The following is a 24273-nucleotide window of genomic DNA, read 5'->3' as shown; positions in this document are numbered from 1 at the left end:
AATGCCAATTATGTGCAGCATGCTGGGACTGTGAGAGTATAAACACAACACTGTGTAGGTGGGCAGGTGGTGCTACGATAAATGGGTTTTTCTAAAAGCAGCCCCGCGGAGTCCTTCTACAATACTGGAAAAGGTACCAATACTGTAAACTCGGTGAAGCCTCATTCTGCGTAAGAGCTGGGTCTCTCCCAAAGACTTCAGGCAGTAGAGAAATGCAGGTTTTGGTAGCAGGAGTTTTATAGCAGAGTATTTTAACCAGAGCCCTGGCAGCATCTGGCAAAAGTGGTGAGACCTGGTTATCACCATTCCCACTTTCAGGCAGGAGAGCTGAAGAACAGAGCTGGGCACTGACCTCCATGGGGTCCCACGGGTGCTTGTGTCAGCCCGGGAACCGAGTACGGGACGTGACTGCAACACTGGGGAGCTGGGCTCTGACCAACAGCACCCACTTTCTCCACACGATACCAGGTTATTCAGGAGAGTTTGAAATATTCATGTATGGAGGTTTAATTTGTCATCCTAGCCAGACTGGGAAAACACGTCAAATGCAGAGTATCTGTTCCACTGACAGCATTTACGTTCGTGATGGGCGCAACTAGCTCTGGTGGGTCACAAACACCCATTTTTCTTGGCTACTAGCCAGCAGCTGCTAGCTGCAAAATCTTGTCCTCTCCTTGTCGTGAAACTGTCCTGCTTAATATAATGAAGCACCACAGCCTTTCTCTGAAGGTGCATCTGCCAAAGAGATGCTGTGGGGGACAGCTTTTCAAACTGACCCAGGAAAAAGGGGTTGGACGAGATGCTGGCTGTAGTAGAGACAAAAATATTCACAGTGATGTGGATCACATCAGCTAAAGCCAGAGTGAGATATCATCGAAATCTCCTGAGTATCTGGGCTACCTGTGTGCAGTCTGACTCAGGAGTTTGTTCCCTCAGGATGGTGAGTAACACCACGGTGAAACAGAGCATGGGGCACGGCGACAGGAAAACCTCTGCTACAATGCTGTGTGCATGCAGTGCGCAGATCGAGCCTTCCCCGTGTTCACCTTTTGTCCCAAGAGCCATGGGACTGTGGGACTGCCCCTGAAAAAGGATCTGTGGTCAAGTCAACTGGCTTGCAGCCATACCATACCTACCCTGACGAAGCTCCAGTATAAGCAATGCTTCTCACTGCTAGCAACTTTCCCAAGTCTCAGTCACTGGAGCTAAACTTTACCCTCTGCCTCAGGCTGACTTGTTTATGGAAGGGGAAAAACCACAACAAAAAAAGTGCTGCTATGTCCAAGGAAAACGTTAGGGAAAGCAGGTAATTTTACCAACATTAGTCAGCTCTTAACCAAAGTTTCCAATTGTTGTGTTTTTTTAATAAGATTAAGTATAATTAGGATTCAGCATGGCACATGGGGGGGGGGGGGGTCAGATGCCTTTTGATATCCTCAAGAAATGCAGCCCAAGGTTAGTCAAGATACATGGCTCAGGAAACTGCATACTGCATTCATTCAGAGCCCTTATGATCAAGAAGGTCTGTGCTTTGGAGGAAGGCAACTGCCATCCCTGTTTGCATCTAAGCCAGACTGAGCATGGGAGGGTCCCTGCAGGGGTGCACGAGAGTTCCCTGCCAGCCCAGGCACCCATGTTTCCCTCCTCTGGAAAGCAGGTTATAGGAAAAATGGTATGTATGTGCCGTATCACTGGTGCAGAGTCAGAATACAAATGAAGCGTAATGCCAAAGGAAGCTGGGACACGGCTGTTTACGATGGCCTGGGCAGCACTGAACACTGAATTCAGGTGACTGGCTGCAGGCTCCTCATCTCATGGAGCACAGCGCTCTGCTCCTGAGCTCCAGCAGGCACCAGTGTAGCCCACAGGAGAGCAAGGGAAAGCTGCAACCTGCTCTTGGTCGCACCAGTCCTTGCCTGTATACTGGAACGACTCCTGCAACAGAGGTATTGCAGAGATTACCCCAAGCTCTTTATAGCCACCTCTGGGATACGCCCCGATTTCCATCACTCCTGTAATTCATCCTGACGCTCTTGTGAGCAGGAATGATGCTCTTGGAAGATCAGAGGTACCGCGTGGGCACCACCACTGCACTGCCAAAGCCAGTGCATAATCAGAATCATTTGCAACAAGTGAATAACCATGGGGCTCAGAACCACGGAGCACCTGAAATGTCAAGTCAACTCAGCGGGATGCAGGGAGTATCAGTATATTAGTCTCTGTGTGCCTGGCCACTGCTTCCCCTGCCCTGAGACAGCACACCAGTTCTCCCCACTGCTGCACCCCCACCTCCATCCCACACCAGTGCCCACTGCCTTTCCCAGCACCCCACACTGCAAAGCTCCTCATGTGGCAAAAAACCTGCAGTTACCAAACACATGGTTCACGCATCGGCTTACAGCCGGGGTTTGATGGAGGAGAGTACACCTAAACAAGACACAAGTGGTGCTCTCCAGGGCTCAGTATTGGGGCCAGTTCTGTTTAATATCTTTATCAATGATCTGGACGAGGGGATCGAGTGCATCCTCAGTAAGTTTGAAGACGACACCAAGTTGGGGGGGAGTGTTGATCTGCTGGAGGGCAGGAAGGCCCTACAGAGGGACCTGGACAGGCTGGATCGATGGGCTAAGGCCAACTGTACGAGGTTCAACAAGGCTCAGTGCCAGGTTCTGCACTTGGGTCACAACAACCCCATGCAACGCTACAGGCTTGGGGAGGAGTGGCTGGAGAGCTGCCCAGTGGAAAAGGACCTGGGGGTGTTGGTTAACAGCCACCTGAACATGAGCCAGCAGTGTGCCCAGGTGGCCAAGAGGGCCAATGGCATCCTGGCTTGTATCAGGAATAGTGTGGCCAGCAGGACCAGGGAGGCGATAGTGCCCCTGTACTCGGCAATGGTGAGGCCGCACCTTGAGTACTGTGTTCAGTTTTGGGCCCCTCACTACAAGAAGGACATTGAGGTGCTGGAGTGTGTCCAGAGAAGGGCAACGAAGTTGGTGAAGAGTCTAGAGCACAAGTCCTATGAGAAGTGGCTGAGGGAACGGGGGTTGCTTAGTCTGGAGAAAAGGAGGGTGAGGGGAGACCTTATTGCTCTCTGCAACTACCTGAAAGGAGGTTGTAGCCAGGTGGGGGTCGGTCTCTTCTCCCAAGTAACAAGTGATAGGACAAGAGGAAATGGCCTCAAGCTGCGCCAGGGGAAGTTTAGGTTGGGTATTAGGAAAAACTTCTTCACCGAAAGGGTGGTCAAGCATTGGAACAGGCTGCCCAGGGAAGTGGTTGAGTCTCCATCCCTGGAGGTATTTAAAGAACAGATAGATGTGGTGCTCGAGGACATGGTTTAGTGGTGGACTTGGCAGTGTTGGGTTAACGGTTGGACTTGATGATCTTGAAGGTCTTTTCCAGCCTAAAAGATTCTACGATTCTAAACCCAGGCCTCCTAGAGCTGCCTGGCAGGCAGAGCACTGGGCAGCTGCCCATCCCTGCTTGCACTCCCATCAGCTGGGGATTGCCGCCTGCTGGCCTCCTGCTCCTGGAGAGAAGGGAAGCCTTAGTGTCTGAGCTTGCTTGGAGCGGAGCAGGAAGGCTCAGAAGTGAGACTGGGACAAATGCCTTTGAAGATGCAATACAATGTGAGCACAGTGGATTTTCTGATGATGAGATCCAGGACAGATAAACAAAATTTTGAGCATGCCTCACCTCATGGGGTTTTTCCTTTCCTTTTAGCAAAAGGTACGGAGAAGGGCTTCTCTGTCTGCCGCTGCTTTCCTGCTGCTACTGGCAAAGCCAATTTTTTTAAAATGAGAATATGTACTTTTGTTTAACCAGGTAAACACCTTTTTTATAGCTGGGGCTTGTTCTTGTGCTATTGGGGGCTTAGTAATTTCCTAATACTGGAATTGCTTGTTTAACGATGGGACCTGGACAAATTCCTAAGCTTTTCTTCTGAAGTACTCATCTGCCAAAAACTATCAGAAGATAAAGAAAACCCCCCGTTACTAGCTTGGGTAGGTTTTAGGTCCGTTGTAAGCATTCAACTGTTTGTAAGAGGGCAATGGCAACACGTCACTTCAAGCATCAAGGCATTTTCAAATGGAAGAAGGAGCAGGGGCACCAGTTTGGAGACTCTTCTAACAGACTACACTTGTAATGTACTTTTTTTTTGGTATAAGAATCTCTTCTTTTACAGCACAGTGGTGCACAATTTCAAAATAGTATGTCCTTCTGAAAATAAGCCAGATTTTTTATAAGCGACTTCAGACTGAAGAGCTTAATGAGGCAATTTCCTTGCAGCCAGGCTTGGGGAAGGAAGGGTGGTGACACTTGGAACATAAGGCTTCAGCATTTGGAGCCAACTTTGTCTGTTTCTAAACACCCTTATATATTATCATTTACACTATTATTATGCAAACTTCTGATGGTCAATATGATGCTTCATTTAGCGTATGAAGAGGCTAAAATCTCTAGGTAATCCTATAGAGAAATAGGTAATTTCTGATGTCTTAATTTTGTACATAAAACCAACGAAGGGGCCCAGACTGGAATTGTCAGAGTTTGCATAGATTTTATTTCATACGGGGATCCACAGGCCACTGATGTATTTTTTCTGTCATGTGTTAGCTCTGGTCTACACTTACGTTTTGAACTTAAAATAATGTACCACTGAATTCTTTAAAACAAAGAACTCTATGGTAAAATGACCAGCATGTTGCATTGGGCATGAAATAGCTTTCCAAAAAACTGTTGCTATTTGCATGCTAAAACTCAGTTTTTTATTAGTCTGAGTAATAGCTGAGACTGAGACTGAGAAACGGTTTTGAGTCTGTTTAACTAGTCTATGAAGCATCCATCCAGGACCTGATATTGCCTGGCCAGCACAAACGGAAAATGGTGAAACCTTTATTTTGCAGGTGGTCAAGTTCTACAATCAAAATCTAGCAAGGAAAAAATCCCCAACACCAGATTCATGAGTGAACCTCAGTCATGCCGCAAAACGAGCTGGAACACACCAGCAGATGCAGCCCAAACTCTCCAGTACTGATGATGGAGATACAATAAACTTGTCCACCTGAGGCTGTGGCTGCGCAATCGTTAATCCTGGCTCTGCGCGCTACCCGATCAGCCAGCCAGCCTGGTTGGCTGAAGATCATGCACAGGCCCACACCACCGCTTCTGCCAAGGTACTCAGGTGACACGATGGGTTTTTACTCACCGTGGTAGCTACGGGACAACAGATGATACCTGGCACAGGCACAATGTCAAGAGTGCTGTGGACGGACTTGAGCAATGCATTTTATGCCAAGTAAACCCGTCAATGGCTTCTTCAGTAAACTGGAAATGGCAGAAGTTTACTCCTGGCCAATGCGACGTGAGCAAAGTGCTTGTATTCTTATATGAAAAATCCTAAAACCACATTTGCTGTGCACTTGAACCACTGTCTTGGTCTGCAACGAGCTTTAAGAGGTATGAAGTACACCAGCTGGATGGTAAACTCATGGGTGAAAGGAATAAAAAATAATTTATTATCAGTATCTTATCAGCCCAATTGTCATAGTGTGATACAGCAAGTGGCTTATTTTATAGATGGGGCTACCACTTCTGTTTGCTTCACTGGAACTTTCTGTCAATCCAAAGTTAAGTGACACAATACAAAAAATACAAAAATCCCATCAGGACAAACAGCCTGGCCTTCCCATGATGCAATGCTTTTAACCCCTCCAAGTTTCATGTGGATTTGCTGCACATGTACATATTTTACTGGTGGACTTTCATTTTGCAAGCTCTAGGTAGCACTGACAAGAGAAAATTAAAGCTTTAAAAAACAATCAAAGAAAAAAAAAGAATTGCACTATTTTCAGCAAATCTTCCTTGAAAGAACACTATAATGCACTGAAGTAACGGCCCTAGATTTTGAAATACAGGGACTGGGCCATTCCTTCAGAATATTGTAGGGTTGCCTTTGTTGTTTTTATAAAAAAGTTTAAGTGTGTGTCACATGGGTCAACTTCCCCATTCTTCTATATGGTCTAGTAGTTTTAATGATTAAAATAGTTCAGGTACTTTCCATTCCATAGTTTTATTTTTACTTCAGCATGTACAGAACTAAAAAGGCAATTAACTTTTGGGTTTCTTTTTTTTTTTCTGAAACTTTTTTATCCCTGGGTGATTTTACTAGCACACTTGAAATGCATTTGAAGGAAAAAAAATGCTTTTCTGTGTCTGATGAGGAGTACCCTCGTGGCTGTGATGGAAATGCTGGCAGTGAAAACGACTGGAAGGAGGAACCAGCAGCGCTATGGCAGGATCTACTTATTCGAGTCAATAATACTTGAGGATTTCAGTTTCCATTCATGACAGTCTTGAAAGAAAGCACAAGCAGTAGGAAAGATCCTGCAGAATATTATAGATAATTCATTTTCTTGAACTTTTCACCACCTTTACAATATATATGCCCTATACTGCCCCCCAGCTTCCAGTTTTAAACTGATGTTTATAGTGCATTGGCAAGCTATTAGGGGAGGCATCCCACTCAACTCAACGAACAGCTTTGCACTGGTAATTACTGGGATTTTCAGTCCTGACTGAAGCTCCAGGACTATGTCATCGTGACTCACACAGCCTGTTGCCCTAGTTTTATTGAGTTAAACAGGTGCAAGACATCTTCTCCATCTTGCAAGATCATGACCGGACTGATAAATTAAAAAAAAAAAAAAAACAAAAAAAAGAAAGAAAAAAAAGGGAGGGTATTGAAAAGACATTTTATAGCTGTTTTAGTAACTTGGCTTGGGTTTCTGCCATAGATTTGATCTAGCCATTTTCAAGTCTTCCTTGGCACCCCATCCAATCCGAAGCTGATAGATGGTACCTTTGGGATGGCAATGGTCTCTGAATCAGATCCCGCAGCAACTGAGTAGCAGTACACCACCTTCTCCACAAAGAAAAAGATCACTCCTCTCAAATGCCAATAGTGGAGGGCTAGCACAAGAAGGTAAACTATTTCAGCCACGCATCTTTTCTCTCCTTCTCCATTTTGAATCAATCCAGAGCTTCTGTGACCATAAGGGGACTGTGGCTGTGCATTTATTGCACCTACTCCCACGATGACAACTACTCTAAAACAGATTTAAACCACCAAATTCATTTCATAGCCAGGCAGGGCCGAGAAATGATGGCGCACCCACGGATCCACGCTGGTCACGTAACACCCAGGTCTGCCAAACTGTGCGCTCCTTGTGCCAGCGACCGCCGCAGCTTTGCCGCTCATTGACTCCGGCAGACAGGGAGGCATGCCGTGCAGAAGTGATGAACTTAGCTCTGGTCTCTTCCACAGTGCCTCAGGACACAGCGCTTTTTGTATCATGATTTTTAGATTCCCCTTTTGCATCTCAGTTTTGGTCTTGCCTGGGAGAAGAAATAAAAAAGCTTACCCCAGGAAGCCTCCTAATGTTTGTTTGTTTATCAAAAACTAAATTTAGGGAAACATCTGGGTACATGGAAACTGGTCTGAGCCTTGCCGCCACCCAGCTTCTGCCCATCCAAGATGGTACTCATTTGGGAATACCAGTGTCCAGAGAAAATGTGTTATGGCAGCATTTAAGGAAGAAACCAAAGACTGCAAAACTACTGTTTAACAAGGTCCCATTTTAATTCTGTTAAATTTAAATATTCGCTTAACTCTTGACAAGATCTTAGCTTTATGGTGAGGTGTTGTGCACCAACAACCACACAATAAATAAGGCAAATAAAAAAATAAATAAGCCAAAGCCTGAGTCAGTTAAACAGCTTTGATGAGACCAGTGAAAAGTGACTGAAGAGAAGCGACACCGTATCTCAGAACCCTACTTGTGACATATGGACATCCAGCTGCCAAGAGCACACCTCGGTAACCCCAGGGAAGTCGCCAGGGATCGGCATGCCCGCCGTCACTACCACAGCCCAAGCTGCACCGAGCTCAGGCCAACGGCAAGGTAGGGTCATGAAATCCTTTGCAACGCCAAGGCTGTGGACAATCCCGCTCAGTGATTGAGCAGGTCATTGCTCAAGGGCTTTCAAAAGCCAAATCGCAACCCTACTCTCTTTACAAGCAGCAGCAGAAGAGTAACACTAGGGCTGTTGTTATATATAACATATGCATACAAACGATGCAACATACTGAGCTATAACTCTACCGGATACTTCTTGATGCTCCTGCGTTTCCTGACCAGATTTAGGAGCCTGGATCCAAACCCCGGGTGTTTTGCCGAGTACTCAAAGTCCCAAAGCTGGGAACGCTGCAAAAGCCTTCTGGCATTTTTGTGTTAAAGGGCAGTTGGTTTTCCACATATACATTAATTACTTCACAAATAACTGTTAACGCCCTCAATTTCTTCCTCTTTCTTAAAACTAATTGCAAAAGGGAAACCAGAAAAGGACTTTTTTTAGGTGCGGAACCTGGTATGATAAATGGAAAGGATGCTGGAGATATTTGAAGTGACAGTACTGTTCACTGGTCATGTATGCATTGCTTGGATAATCTAAGAAAGCAGCAATCAGACATGCATTAAAGAGCTGAGATATACATAAATTCCAGTGAGGAAAGTGTCATCTGTACTACCAAATACAAAAGACGGCTGCATTCCTCCGCTGGTTCACATTTAGGCCCCAATTCAAACCTCTCCAAAGCACATGCTTCATTGTTGACATAAACAGGGATTCCTTCCCAAAGTGGGGCCTTCGTGTGCTGAGCACTGGCCTTTAGCTCGCCGACGTTCTCCAAAACAAGAGCCTGAAAAGCTGCTGTGGGAATATCATGCCCATTTACCACACTTACTGTATCTCAGTGATCTCACATCTAATGGACGCAGTTTAAAAACAGAAATATTTTCCCTCCTAAATGTGTCTATTTTTGCTACTGTAACAAAGAGCATCAATTACAGATAAGTGTCTATGTCTCTGTTTTTCCATCTGCAAGTACAGAAAATAGTAATTTGCTGTTCCAAAGGGCATTTCATGCAGACTAACGAGGACATCTCACTTAAAAAGAATAAAAAATCTCATCTATGCCAGAATTTCTCCACTTACTATTGCTACATTATCATAATAATGCAACATACAAGATGACTAACATGAAGCATCTGAAAGATGGCACATTTTTCTCTGCAATTTTTCGGTCTTTTCAGCACTTTCAACAGTGTACTTTCTAGATTCAGTTCCACTGTTTGCTTCAACAGTCAGTTTGCTGGTTTCCTGTTGCTTGTGTGGGTATTTCTCATAGCAACAGGAGCGAACAATGTTTTCAGAACTGGAAAAAGTGAGAGTAAAGCCAAAACACTGGCAGGGTGATCCAGGGGCAGATGCCATGCCTGAAATTATATTCCCTGCTTAATGTGACTTGGGATTTCAAGTTGATAATCTCTGTCTAACAGGTATACTTTGCAACTGTGAAAAGCTGCGAATTTACCCTGCTGTAATAAATGCCACGAGCGTATATTGAAAAGGGGGATTTTAAAAAAGCTGTGACAACCCACCTGCGTTATACAAAGCTGTATGAGCCAAGAAAGGATTCCCTGCCAGAGGCCAGGGGCAAGTCTCCGACCAGACTATCTATAGCCGGCCCGTGAGCTCCTCCGGCGGCGATGCTTGGGCTGCGGAGCCGGTTCCTCGGGGGGCCTGGCTTCCTCGGCACGCCGGCTGAGGCTGTATTTATGAATGGATCTGACGGAACTCCGCCATGAGCCCGCGGTGTAACTGCATCACCCCATTGTTGCTACACACGCACAGCACTCACTGGGGAACAAAAAGCTGAATGAAGCAGAGCAGCTGCCAACTCAGGCAAAGACAACTTAGGAAACTATCTCATTCTTCCTTTCTTTTGGAGGCTATTTTGTCTGTTGTTTCCTTGCATACAAAATGTGGTCTGCAACAAATAAGGCAGGATAAGATACAGCGAGTCCTGTTACTTGGTTCCAAAACCACAGGCCCTGAACACTACAAAGGAGGGGATAAATGGTGTATGTGCTATAGGGACAATGTTCAAATGCTATCCATTCAAGACAGATTTCCATTATTCTATACTGCGGCTCAACAGAAACTGAATTCTTGAGCATGGTGGTTCTCAGTGTCGTTTCTGTGCAGAAATTTGCAGGGATCTTTATGAAGGGACTCTTCAGACCTTGGGGAAAAAAAATCCCAGCACTGGCATATGCAGCACATTTAAGTGGAGATATTTTAAATGCCATTTATTATGGATCCAGTCTTCAGAACAGCCCGACTCCACATTTTCAAGGGCTCACAGCCAGCTATTTCGACAAGACTAAGAAAAGCTTGGTTCCTTTTTTCTTTCTACCTCGGGCCCTTAAATATGCTTTGGATTTTCAAAACCACTCAGTACACACCAATTCCCATCTGGGAACAGACTTTTAGAAGGGCCTTGTGCCCATGTGCAAACCCACATGTTGGCTCTGCCTGAAAACCCTTCCCTTGCTGCTGATGCTGAGGAGGGCAACTCCTTTTGTCATCCAGATGCAACCTTGAGAGCTGAGCTCTAGGAAGAAGATGCTCCTAATGTGCGCATGTAACCCTCATTATGGCACAGAGCGAAGCTGGCCAGCCCTTCTGGCAGCTATGGTGCTACAGAGTTTCTTACACAAACAGCTACTAACCAGCTTAATTTGGGATCTAACCTTGCCAGCTTTTGTCTATGATGTATGCCTGAAGGCATTTTTAATATGAGATAATCGTTTCTACGTTTCAGTGCACTCAGCCTCATAGAAAGAGGCTGGAAGGGTCCTCTGGAGGTCACTTAATGCAACCTTCTGTTCAAAGTAGAGTTATCTTTAGAACTTAGTTGTGTGCCTAATTCTCACTGACTTTAGCCTACAAAATTCTCGTCCAAGGTGCTCTGTAACAGGTGAAGACCTCATCTACCTACCCCTGCAGTAGTTTCTTGAGCTCCTCAGAAACCTTAATGCATTTCTTCTCCACAAGGAGATCTGGGGTACCAGAGAATGGAAGGGCTCAGGACAGCCTCAAGGGAGATGCAAGCAGTAACCAGGCCAGGGCATGAACACCCTTGCACATGATTTGTGAGAACGCTGCCAGGAATGGCCAGAGAGGTGGCTTCCAGACCCATGGCTAGCGAGCTGATACACTGAACTGATGGCTGCTCTTCCATGAGGTGAGGAGAGAGATTTGCCCAAGGCAGGTCTGTGGCAAAGCAGAATATTGATTGCAAGGTCTTAAAACGTGCCTTACCCATTCAGCTATCCTTCCTCACATCCCGTAATTGTACACAGCAGGGATGCTCGTATCCTCCTCTGAAGCATCTGGCTCCACCAGAGACAGGATACTGCGTGCACTGGAGTGCTGGTCTGGGATGCTATGGAAATTCTTGACTTCCCGAGTTGTTTATTTTTCCATTGCAATGACCCACCAAGAGATGCACAGGGAGCTCAGTGCGCTTCCTGTGAGTAGGTCTGTTAACTCTTTGCCCACCGGCCTCTCCTCGCCTCTTCAAGAAACAGCAAAGGAAATGTTCCCACTTTCTGGCAGCAAAACAGATCAGAACATGTAATCCCCATCCTGCAGAGCTGCGTGAAGCTGTGTGCGACTAGCTCTTACTGACGCTTTGGGACAATAATGATCAGAAAAGGCAATTCAGATACACCATGCAGAGCTACTTTCGCTACCCATAAGGCTGCTGAGCTTCTCAGCTTCTCCAGGAGTAGCTCCCTGGTGTTTATTTTGGTAGGTGGAAGGAGTAATGAAACCAAGGTTTGCATGGCCTCATAGTCACCGTCTCTTCAAACTGCGATTCAACCTTCACCAAATGGTGTGGGGCAGCTATTTATAAGAAATAACTGTTATCCCTAGAATGACACTGACATGATGCCTTGTACTATCTATCTCATCTAAGTCTGGAGCACTGCTTTGGATTTAAACAAGGAGAGCCGACACCAATGTGTTTTTGAAAGAAACACTCATGTGTTCATTGTTTGCTTACCCAACAGCTGGATTCTAAATTAAATGGTGTTTATTAATAACATATTTTTGGTCTAATTCTTAATGAAACATCCATTAAAAACATTATAGCTCTAAATGCCAAACTCCCGTCTCGGTTACACCAGTGTAAATCTAAAGTAACTCCATTGACTTCAGCCTCTTGGTTTATGCTGCTATTTGCTAGCAAACAGATATCACCCTCAAATTATCATTATAAAGCAGTAAAAGTTCAGAAAAGCTCTTTGCAGTTAAGTTGCATCAGGATTTCATTATCATTCTCTATTTTCATACGCTTGCAACTTTGAAGGCGAAATTTTTCACGCTTCACCTCAGACAGTGACACTTTTTGGAAAGCTAATGAGGAAGTCCCATCATCTGTTTCCATGCTAAGCAATCACACACACCAAAATAAAGAGAAGCAGGAAGGTCCTGGGACCCTCTGGTCAGGAAGACCTCTCCCCCCAGCTCTCTGACATTTCCTATGGGCTACCAGGAGGCGCGGAGGGGAGGCAAAAAGTTTTTCCTCTGCAGAACTGTAACTTCTGTGAGTTCCCTCGCTTTTCTACCGCGTGATGCTCCTGAAGCCTAGGAGCTCTCGTTTCTTCCTCTTCCCTAACCTCCCCTTTGAAAACAAAATCATTCACACAGTGATGATGAATTAATTGTGTTGCTGCAGGAAGAGCTCTCAGGCATCAGAAATTAGGAAGTGAGAGAACTGAAGCTGTTCATTCAACTTCAATTAAGTCCCAGAGCATAATACATTACAATTGTCTTTACTCTTCATTAACACAGCCTTGGGCTAACTCTTACACAATCTAGCCAGTACATTTTTTCAACAATACATTTTACAGATGAGGCTGGTATTACTACCTATCACTAAGATTGCCCAATACTTCTCTGAGACCCTGTTTTCAGCTGCTTATCTCTCTCTCAAGCTTTAAGATGTGGGATGAAGTTTTCCAGCCCTGGGCCCTTATGCATTTTTCCAATGCAAAAGTCATGGAGAAAGTTTCTACCGAAATATTTCTCCCATTTCTAAATATCTGGCTAATGAAAAATACACTATCTTGCCCAAGTTAAAAATTCTGGTCACCTTTGGCTGGGCTGAGACTTCAAAGCTTGCAGGAGGCAGACTTTAAGATAAGGCCACCTCTGCCACAACAGAAACAGCTTGAAAAACGACAGCACCTCTAACTTCTGCAAAGACTTAAATCTTTTAGTGATTAAGTTATCCAGAAGCTCCTTTTGTCCCAAGTGTGCCCTGACTCGGGGGGCGAGTGAGACTCTCCTTAGCAGTCTGTGCTGCTGTGGGCTGAGACCAGGAGCAAAGGGAAGAAAGCTCGTCTCTACCCAGTGCCGACAGACTCTTGGAAAGGATGTGACCAGTAAAATGTTAAGAGTTCTTTGTTATTTGGGAAGAGTGATTTCCACCCCCACCCCCCCCAAAGGCATATATACTCAGCCAAATTTGAGAATATTTTCACCAGGATGGGAAAAAGCACATTTCTGACAAAAACCGATCTGCTGAATTTCAAAGAGAAGGTGTAAAGAAATTTTCAATGCAAAAAACAACATCTTTTTTTCTTCTGACTACTTAAGAACTACTAAGCTGTTTTGGCAGGTATTTTCTTTCAGACTGAAACAATCAGGATAGAAAAATTCAGCACAAGAGATACAAGTTTGTCCAATCCACAAGATGCTGCAAAAGGGCCTTACATTAAGAATCATTGGGATGCCTGAGAAAGCTTCAAATATCTCCTATAATAAAGAACAGGAGCTTTAAGTGTGTATCAGTAAACATCAAATTAAGAGAATCCAAAAAAACTCCCAAGAGAGCAAAAAAAGCCACATATTCCCCCTTAAATGTGGTTGTGCACAATATGCTCGCGACATGCTCAGAGTTAATTAACGTGGGCTCTACCAGACCAAGAAGAAAGAAAATTCCACCAGAAAGACACCCAACTGTGACTTTTCTTCTGTCCCTACAAGCCTTCACAAACATCCCCAGCATGCAGACTGAGCATGGGAAGAGTCAGCTGGGATCCCGATTCAAACAGAGTTTCACAGGTGAAGCAGCAAGGCACCAGCCAGCAACCAGAAAGAAACACACAGAGAGGTGCAGCAGGAAAACCCATGGGTGTAATTCCCCCTGTGAGGAGCAGCTTTGCAAGCATCTAGCCTTGCGGGACCCTCTGAACATGACCCTCTGAACATGACCCTCTGAACATGAAGGCGTCTAAGGAACAGACTACTGAGGCAAGGCCTGCATCAGAAAGGGATACTCAAAATCTCTTTGCTGGCAAAAATGAAGGGTGAGGAAGGGAAATCCTCTTCCCTGTGACCAGGGAATCAAGGCACAGCTAGGTATCTTGCAAGGTCCCAATGACGTAGTCCTTGTGGCCCATGTGTTGAGCTCGCTTGCCCTCACCTAAGAGCTGAGTATTGTCAGCAGCATGCTATCACTGCAACCCAGACCATGCTGAAAAAGAGCAAGAAAGGAAAAGATCCTTGTGACTGCACAGAGAAACTCTTAGAGGAAATGAAGAACTGCCCTGAGCAACTCCCTGGCATCTCCAGAAAGACAGAACCCAGCTACTCAACAGTTGATCAAAACCCAGCGAACACCTCAAATACAAATACACCACCAAGGGCTACCTTGGCATCTCCCTTCTGACAAGTGCCAAAATACTGTGGAAACAACATCAGAAGTTTATCTGGAGCTTACCAAAATGGGGAACATGGTCTAGTGATGGAAGACTGCATCGTTAATCAGATGGCACAGGAACAAAGCAATGAGCTCTGCTGAGGCTATCTGTTCTAGGTCTGGATTTTGGTGGTACCTGAGCACCACTTGCTTCTGCCTTCAAAGAAGACTTCCAAAGGACTACGCAGGGATTTCTGCAGGCTGCGATGTGCTCTGTTCTGCTTCACAGCAGCAGAAGCAGGTGCCAAGCTTGTGAGACTCCCCCTAAACTTTACATTTACTCTCTTCTCCTTCATTCTACATGCCTCCCTGGCCCTCCCCTGCCACCGTAAGGGCTATTTGTGTTTCCATTCCTCACCTCACACTGCCATTCCCTCACTCTCATCATTATCCTTGTCCTGCCAATCACCAAGCCAGTCCGTCAGGCTGTAATTTCTATAGCTGTAGCACAAGAAGTTCACAGACAATGATGGTTACAGAAATTCCTCTCATCCCCATCTCTTCCTATGGTCCTGCCCTGTGCCACTGTGCTCAGCTCTCCCAGCTGTTTGTGAGGCTGATCTTGGAAATCTATCAGTTAACTGATCCGGTTTACAAACCAAGCAAGCCCCCTGACCCCCCAGCTCCGAAACAACAACAAGTGGTCCTTCCCCCCATTTCTTTAAGCTGGATTAGTTCCAGGGTGGGGTTTGAAACACAAGGATATGAGCAGCTGTGTGGGCATACATCAGCAAAAAACAAGCATGAAAACAAGCAGGAGCCAAGCAGTAACAACTTCACCCAGCATTGTCATACAACAAGGAAAATCACAGCAGAGGGGCATCAGCCTTTCAGACACTCCATGGAGTTGTACAAGAAGCTCTTAGGGGCTAGCACCAACCACTTTCCTTATTCTGTGGATACTCACAGTCTTGGCTGAAGACAGCACCTTTGCTAACAACATGTCAGTCTCTCCCTAAATCCTTGTCTTTCTCTGCCTGGTTTTCTAATGTCCCTCTCACATCTGCTCACTTGTCTTAAGAGTCCTCCCAGACATTTGCTGGATGCAGCATCCAAAAGTTATTGTGTTACATCCCATCAGACAAACATCCAGGGAGAAAATTTCATTCTGCCAGTAACTACCAATATCAGTACCGATAACGGATAATTCTTCTTATCCACATAAATGAAGTAAACTTAATGGATTTGCCCAGTCTAAATGTACAAATGAGCTTTGTGCATTACTTGCACCAGACCATGCAGTCTGAATTGTTACATAGGATTCTTCTTGCACGCTCCTGCTGCTTACTGTAACGTATCACCACTTTGTTTCTCCATACTTGTAAAGCAGACACGAAAGAGCAATTACCTGTGTTAAAATTTTCATTTACGCTGAAATCAGTCTATATTAAATTTCTGCAGCTACTTGATTTAAATTATAAGCATTCAGAATTGGAAATGTTCCTTTCTCTGTGCAAAACCCAGTTCCAATCAAAAGAAATGGGAAGCCCCAGAACTGCACTTGAAAATTAGGCTCAATCTGATTGAAAGAAAAAAAGAAATAGTGAAATTCTTCCCTTTTTGTTAAACTGGACTATTCCTTTTTAACGAAAATGCAGAATATTTGTTGGAAAAAACAAACCTTCTCTTGACAATGTTATCACAGATCTAATTATTGCACAGTGTATTTACTCTGCAAAGTAAAAGCAATAAAAAGTTTTATAGTTAGCACATGTTAAGGACGATGCATTGGAAACTGATACTTTTATGGTAAAAAAAAGCATTACCTTATTAGTGGCCTGCATTTCAGAAAGCCTCACTCATTTTCTTTCCTTTTGAGTGAATTTCATCACAGCAAAACATGCCAGCTTCGGAAGCTATGAAACTCCTGTTTATCCACAGACCAAGCAGTTTGGATGTGCAGGAGCCTAAGCTCTCCCCACAGTGTCCCACCAACACGGGGGGGGCACGGCAGGAGAGGCACCACCCCTCGGGGAAGGCACTCTTGAGTGCTCCCTTCAGGCCTCCCAGCTTTCTGCTGAGACTGCCAAGCAGAGCTGTCAGGTTTGGGTTTTTCTGATGTCATCACTAGAAGCCAACCCCAGACCAGCAAACTCACTTTTGAGTGAGTTTGAGCACCACTGAACTGCCACCAGATTCACCTCTCCTGCTGATGACAGGACCTTCTGACAAGCCAAGAAATGCCCTTCATGGGGCGAGCTTAGTGAAGTTGCAGACAAAAACTCAGACAGCCTGGGTCCCACCTGCCTCACATTGTGCCAGTGCCGGAGGATTAGCTCATTATTCACTTCCCTTAAGGATTTTTAAATGATACCTCGATGAGGGCAAGAAGAACAGTTTCAAGGTTGCGAACACAGGACCGGCGCACGTACCGGTTTACCCTATGCCCCAGGGGATGCTGTCTGCCTGCTCGCCCCATTGCCCGGGGTGGTACCCAAGGTGGCTCCCCCCTATAACAAGTCTGACCATCAGCCAGGGCAGGCAGAGGAGGCTCCACCCACCAAGCTGCTGAACAAAGCACGAATGAAAAATGATCCCGGGAGGCCAAGGAGCTTTGGACATCCGAAGCACTGCAACCAAGGTGCCAGGTCCACGCCTGCAAACTGCTTGCTCCAGGAGCACCCCCATCCTTTGCTCCACTGAGCTTTCAGGATCAGGCCAGGTTTGATGGCCTGGTTCTCCACCGCATCCTCAGAAGTGAAAGGAGAAGAGGAATGTGGGACACTCACCACATCTGTGTTTGTGATCTTGGCCAGGAGGTCCGTGAGGCTGTCCCCGTCATCAAGCTGAAGGCCACAGATGGCTGCTCCCACACTTCCAGTTGCTATCATTGACGGTGGGTACATGGCAAAGTTAAAATCTGCAAGAACAGATCTGGGAATTAGTCCAAGCGCAGACCAGAAAAGCTGCAAAACATCAGAGGCAAGCAACACAAAAAAACCACACCCAAGAATAAAAAACGGGGAAGCAGAAGAAAGGGAAAAGTGCCACCCTTTTTGGTCCAGCAGAGCTCATTAGTCACACTGCTCATCACAAGCAGTCAAAGGAGGGGTAACAGATCTGCAAATTAAAATGGAAATGCGGTTCGGTCTTTTATTCTCACTGATGCATAAAGTAAACCTGGACAATTTTTAATAGTCTTTCCTTAGTTTTAAAGAAAAGGAAAAAGAAGAAGGAGGCTTTCTGTAATTTATGTCAGAAATTTGGGTCTCGGTCACATTAGAGCTCTCTCTATAACCGGAAAACTAACTGGAACACGGTATCACAAAGGACCAAACTGAGATTTTTAGTCACGTCAATTTTTAAAGACTTAATTAACTCAAGCGTTTAAAGACCTGTCCAGGAAAGAGATTTTAATTAACAATTCATCTTTACCACCTTTGCAATTAGGAAGTAAGAACACTTACAGCCCACAGCTATGTAATCAAAGAAAAAACAAAGATCACATTTGTCATTACTACTATTTCTTAATAAACAAGTTGAAAATACATTTCAAAATTTCCTCTCACACATCTGTGGAGATCAGGAGAGAAATGAAAATTAAACTAAATGTTCTCGTTACCTTTATAAGGCCATTTTATGGTTTATGATACTGTCACAGGCACTGGCTTATCAGCAGGTCTTACTAAATACCATTTCCAGGAGCTTTTTTTGGTTACTGCTATCTTCCTAAAATGAAACTTGGTTTGCAAGTTGTTTGGTACAACAATAACTCATTAACAAACCCTTCTCTACCAGTTTTCAGTTGGGGTGACTGGAGAAGAAGAAAAAGGAATCCCAAGTAATACTTAATATGAAATAAACCACAATCAATATATTCGGTCTATTTATAGAAACAGATTGTTACAGAAAACTGCCCTTCTGTTAAGGGCAGATCCCAAGTCCTCTCTGTTTGGCTAGCATAAATTCTGTAACCCTGTTATGTCTGCGTAACCACTCAAATTTTAGACACATGGAGAGTTGTTCTCAGCCTCCCAGACTCTGAGCTGGTGCATACTGCAATAGCTGTGGAGACAGCATGTTCTTCTCCAGGCTGGAATACGTCCCTGGGACCCATGAGGAACGAAGCAGTCAGTTAAGGCTGGGACTTGGGTCATAGCATTCATCCAGACGGACTGGAGGGGGGATGTTAGAAGTGGGGATAGAAAAGGAGGAACTGAAACCCTGACATGGATTTACCTGTCTCACAAAGCCACCAGGAGATGACCGCCTGCAAGCCCACCATTGCACACTGCTGAAGTTCACTCTCCTTCCTACCAGGAGAGCTCAGCCGACATCACACTCTGACAAACACTGCTGAAGGAGCAAATTCCCACCAACAGAAGCAATGAATATGGACTGCCATTACTATAAAAATAATAACTATGCACTACTGTAATAGTAAGAACCCACTGTACATAGAAAAGCTGATCATCGTGGAAATTAAGTTGTATTGCCCCCACTATGGGTGAGTCAACAGGAGAGCCTTGACTCCTACTTATCAGTGTGGGATACAGCCCTGAGGATGCTGATCTCAGCACATGTCGAGGCAACGGGAATTGCACTTTCATGATCAAAATCGCCTTCCCATTTACCACACACATGCAAGGGCTAGCCCCATCCAGCCTGTGAATGGATGACCAGGGAAAATCGATAAAGCTACCTGACACACAGCACATGCACCCCCCACAGAGCCTGCCCTCTCCCCAGTGCCTGTGGTTGCACATATCATCAGGCCAGACCTTCAGAGCAGGCCATAAATACAGTGGGATTTTAAGCCCTCATTTTATGCCATTTTGCCTCTCTTCTTACTCACTGCTACTGATGGGGGGCCCAGGACTTGGGTCTGGGTGACTGTTGCAGTAGCTCATTCCTGTGGGTTGATCTGGTAGCTAGCAGCTCCACGGAAGAAGTATGATCAGTGGGCCACCAGTTTAAAAAGTCCAATGGGCAACCAGTTTACAAAGTCCAATATGAAAAACAGGAATGGTTAAATGACTCCAATAACAAGAGGTTTTTATAAAGGTCATAAATGTTTATGTGCTTGCGTGACTGTCCAGAGTGTCCTCCTGGTCCATGGAGCAAATAACCAATGTCTATAAAATTTAAAAATGTTCAAACATTTATGGAAGAGACCTAGCGTCCCCCCAAATCTGCTGTCATCTACACAGAGCGATTCATCAGCAAACCCACTAATTTCTTTAGAAAAGGGATAAATTAAAGCAGACTACATCTCCACAGGTCTGTTTCTCCTCTTGTACATGCCGCATTTGCTTGGGTTTGCGAATCCTGTGTGCTTGCATTGGTGTGAATGAGGTTGCACTTAGTCAACGTGGCCCTAAGTTGGGATGCGACTCCTGCATTTAGATCTTTGGACTTACCGAACCGTCTCCCAGTTATGCATGGGAACCATGGGAACTACGGGTGGCAATGGACTTTCCACAATTTACCCCTCCTTGTCTCAAGTTTCAGGGAAGATGTAGTAAAAAGATGACGCAAAACCTCTCAAACTCTACCGGTGTTTGGACAGTCCCTATGGAAGCTACGAGGCAGTGGGTAAGAATGAAAACCCACCCCCTCCCACCCATCATTTGAGCCAGCAGCAGGGAGAAACAGACCCACTCGGAGGTCCCGGATGGACCCACACCCTCAAGCGTGGTCACTGAACCCCCACAGAACAGTTTCACCCAGCCCCAGGCAGCTGGTGGGGAGACCCAAGCAACAGGGAGCTCCCATGTCTTGCACTCAACGCTCAGCACCGGCCAGGCACAGCAGGCTGAGTGAAGGACACAGCTCCAGCCTGCCCTCTGAACTTCCTTGCCTCCTAGGGGCTTGCATCAGGACCTCCACATTATCCAAATGCCGGTTTTCTCGTGGTTGATTTTATATCTACTCCCAGAAACCGTCTTCCTAGGAAGCTGAATAAAGAGCCACAGTGCCCCTGCCAACTAGCACTGCTGTAGGTCTGCTTCCACGTGGGGTCACATGAGAACATTTCTATGCCCAATAACCTTGTTAGTTCCCTTAATGTCATTCATAATGCAAATGAGACAGCGAGCGAATGGCCAGAGGCCCAGAGTGACTAAAGCTCAGCATCCAGAAAGTCTTACATTGCCTCTAGCTCTAAACTAACTTCCCTCCATAACAAGCACCATAAACTTGGCTATCAAAGCTACACATGCCCAGTCTTTGTTGTACAACAGGCAGCGATTTGTATCACTGGCTTCTATTTTTAGCATATTAATTAACTACTGCAACTGGTGAGGCAAGTGTCTCCAACTGGAGAGTGTGGCGCCATTGTCTGAAGTCATCACCTCATCTCGCGCTATTGAAAATCATGGCAGTGACCCTCCTGCTGATATGAATTTAACCTGACATACCCACAAAGGGATGGGGGGTGGTGCACCAATTTTGTGCACATGGTTCTCCACATCACCCTGGACCCTATTAGTGTGGAAAGAGCTCATTGAAAGAAAAGAAGCCACATTGTGCTGGGCCACCTAGAGGGTTGAATAGAAAGGCTGAGGAAAAGAGCAGGCAGCGGAATAAAGGCCGTCATTAACATATTTCCATATTCAAGCAAAGCAATAACTACGTGAAATGTTTGTCAAGGTGCAATGAAAGCATAAATATTAAGTACCGTATCTGAGGAGATGCAGAACCCCCCTTGAGTCCCTTACATTCCATCAAGAAATTCAAAACAAGCTTTCTACATGTTATTTTCAACTATAAACCTCTATCCCTGCTTCCCCCGTGATAACAAGCCAAGTCCTGCCATCCTTGCTCAGTTTTCACCCAGGTAAAACTGCCCCCAGCATGAAGTCAAAAGCTTGCCCTGGGATTTAAAAAAAAAATAAATAAATAAATAAAAGGGGGAGAGAGAGGACTTAAACATTTAAACCTGAAACATATACTTTTACTTTAAACTCTTGTTGGAGATGATGAGCCCCGAATTACAGAGGAAATCTTACAAAAATCACTTCTTACTGGACACCTGAAGCAAGGCTATGGGCTAAATCCTTCTTTCGGACCTATGTGCAGCCTTGGTTAATGGGCACCCAGAGCCTGCACTGAAGACACAGCTCTGCCTCTAACTTTGTTGTGATTTACGCAATTCCACTGTAAAGTACAAAAGAGTCTCGCAGAAAGTCAGAGGAGTAGTGCAACAACGTGTAGTCTAGGAGAATCTGAGCACAAGAGCACTTTGGACTTGATGATCTCAGAGGTCTTTTCCAACCTTAACCATTCTATGGTTCTATGATTCAAGGGAAGAACTGGGTAGTCAGAAAGCAGGACTTGTTTCACCTTCTATTCCCAGGCAATGAACACCAGAAATTGTCCTACCCCCATTTTTGTATCAACTTTTCCCTAAAGGACCTTAAAAACAAGGGACGAACCTTGCACAACCCCAGTGACTTCAGTGCTGGAAATAAAAAAAGCCGATAAAAGAAATAGTGCCCTTTGAAACACAGCCACCTCTGGACCAGCCAGCCAGAGTCATCAAGCAAATTCAGGGTACCCTGAATCCGCGCCCTGCTTTCAGACTGGAGCTCACGCTGACAGCCAGGGCATGAACGTATGCACATGCCCAGGACGTTTTTCTGCCCGCACGGCACACGTAACCTATGGTCAGGTTCTAGGACCCTGCGCACTGCGGCCGAGCTTTTTTGCTGGCTCTCTCCTGATCCAGTGGACTTCACTACCTCTGAGCCAGGAAAATGCGAGGTTGACAGTCAGTCTAAAGCAGGAGGGAACTGGAGGCAGGAACCCAGAGAGGTCCTGCAAGGGGAAGCCCTAACTTGCGGCCAATAAATGAAAACTGCCGGAAGGAAAAGAGGACTGACAAATATCCAGGCTGAACGTGCTCAGTGTGCCAAAGCCAGGTGGGAAATCTACCTTCTTACAATGACCCTTGTTACTGCTCTGGCTGCAGGTTGGTTTTTTTAACAGCCAGTTTTCATCTCTATAATTTGATAGAGGTTTATTTTGAGAGTTGCAAATGGAGAATTGGAAACTGCTGTCTTGAAGAAGACAAGGCTCTCACGGAGGGGGGGGGGGAAGGGGGGAGAGAAGGAAAAAAAAAGAAAAAAAAAAGGAATATTACCTCCATCAGGAGAACACAATCATGACAGTCATCAATATTGGTTTATAAAATGATATAACGGTCAAATTTCACCCAGCCTCAAACTTCACCCAGCCAATGACTTCACTATGAGGACAAGCATGTATCTATATTTACTAGGTAAGTTTAAAAGAAAGGTTTAAGGGAAACAATATAAGTAGTGAATTTAAGTCTTGCCTGTTTTGATCCAAATGCAATTCCAGCATCAGCGTGCTACTTTTTTTTCAAATGCAGTTGGTTTTAACTGCATTGGCCATTTTTTCTCTTGCTCTCATATTTCTACAAGACATAGCAATTCTTCCCGATGTTAACTATTTCTGCTTTCAAAGGCAAAACCAGATGACTCTTCAGTCCTTCAAAGAAGGGCATGGCAGTGCCAAGTACAACCAAACAAAAAACTGTCAAGTAAAATAGTATGCAGACCCGCTTCTATTCTTTGAGTAGGCAGGAGGGCAGACACCTAATTCTGTTCCTGGGCTACAGTAAGGCAAAAAGTATTTGGCCTTTATACAAATGGGTCTAAAGTATCCTAAACGCCAATGCTACATCACAAGGATTCAAGTGAGGCAGAGATAGGGAAACATGTCGAGCAGTCTATGTGAAGTATATGAGCACTCAGTACAACATGCTTATTAGCTGATCATAAACTCTATTTCTGAACAACTGTTCGCACTGTTTATTATTTTCACTTGTTCTACACCTTCAGTAAGGAAGCCTAACCAAGGATGAGGATTATGTTAGTGCTTGAACCATTAAAAGGTCAGATCTGCAGCTGGTAGGAAGAAGGGCAACTTATCCAGCAGCACAGGAATTACTCCAGCTTGTATCAGCAAAGTCTCTCTTCCTCTGTTTCCTCCCACCTCATCTTCCCAGATTTGATGGGTCCTACAGCTTAAGGAATGAGTCTGCTCATATGAAACACTCCCCAGGCCCTGCTTACTTGTTGATGGAGCTTCCGTGGTTCTTGTGGCTTCATGTAGCTGGAGAGCTCAATATACTGATATGAGCTGCCTCTCCCAGGAACAAGCGAGAGCCTTCTTTTGTATGGCAATAAATTCATGTGGATTACTCTTTCTTCTGTCATGCAAGAAGTACTCATGCAATCACTGCCACTTTGCAACATGTATTTCCTTTCTAAGAGATTCATTCACACAATGAGGCTCTGTGGACTTCTTTCTTTCCCTCTGCAAAGAACAAGTCCCAGCTAAAACTCGCATCACACTTTTACCCTCTGTAGGGACAGAGTCCAATAACTCTCACATTGGCTGAGAGGAGAAGGATGCATAGTAGCCTTGCCCAGCAGGAGTCCTGAGGACCAAACTTGCCTCTTGGTGTTCCAAAGCATTCTGTGTGGTTACCCTCCAGATCACTAGGGTTTATGGGCCTCATCTTGCAGTCTTTGCTCAGACAACACCCCCATTGACTTCCACAGAACTTCTGTCTGAGTAAGGACCCAGGATTTGGCCCAGAAGTTAAAAAAAAAAGCCTTCTCAGC

General features: G+C 45.2%; 1 protein-coding gene across 2 annotated transcripts in view; it reads right to left on the bottom strand.

Moving 5' to 3' along the window:
• The window catches only part of CCND2 (cyclin D2), a 41002-nt gene that overhangs the window by 6067 nt on the left and 10662 nt on the right, over nucleotides 1-24273 (bottom strand). For both annotated transcript variants that reach the window (XR_015706622.1, XM_087766591.1), the window contains exon 5: nucleotides 17407-17537. Coding sequence is in view for 1 of the 2 variants with exons in the window: in XM_087766591.1 (XP_087622717.1) it covers nucleotides 17407-17537 (131 nt within the window). In the remaining variant the exon portion in view is untranslated. The remainder of the gene's footprint in view (nucleotides 1-17406; nucleotides 17538-24273) is intronic.

Source organism: Nipponia nippon, unplaced genomic scaffold, assembly GCF_047370975.1.
Source record: "Nipponia nippon isolate SJK-2023a ecotype South Korea unplaced genomic scaffold, ASM4737097v1 scaffold_3, whole genome shotgun sequence".
Classification (NCBI taxonomy): domain Eukaryota; kingdom Metazoa; phylum Chordata; class Aves; order Pelecaniformes; family Threskiornithidae; genus Nipponia; species Nipponia nippon.
The sequence above is the reverse complement of the archived record's forward strand: the minus strand, read 5'-3'. Positions and strand labels throughout refer to the sequence as shown.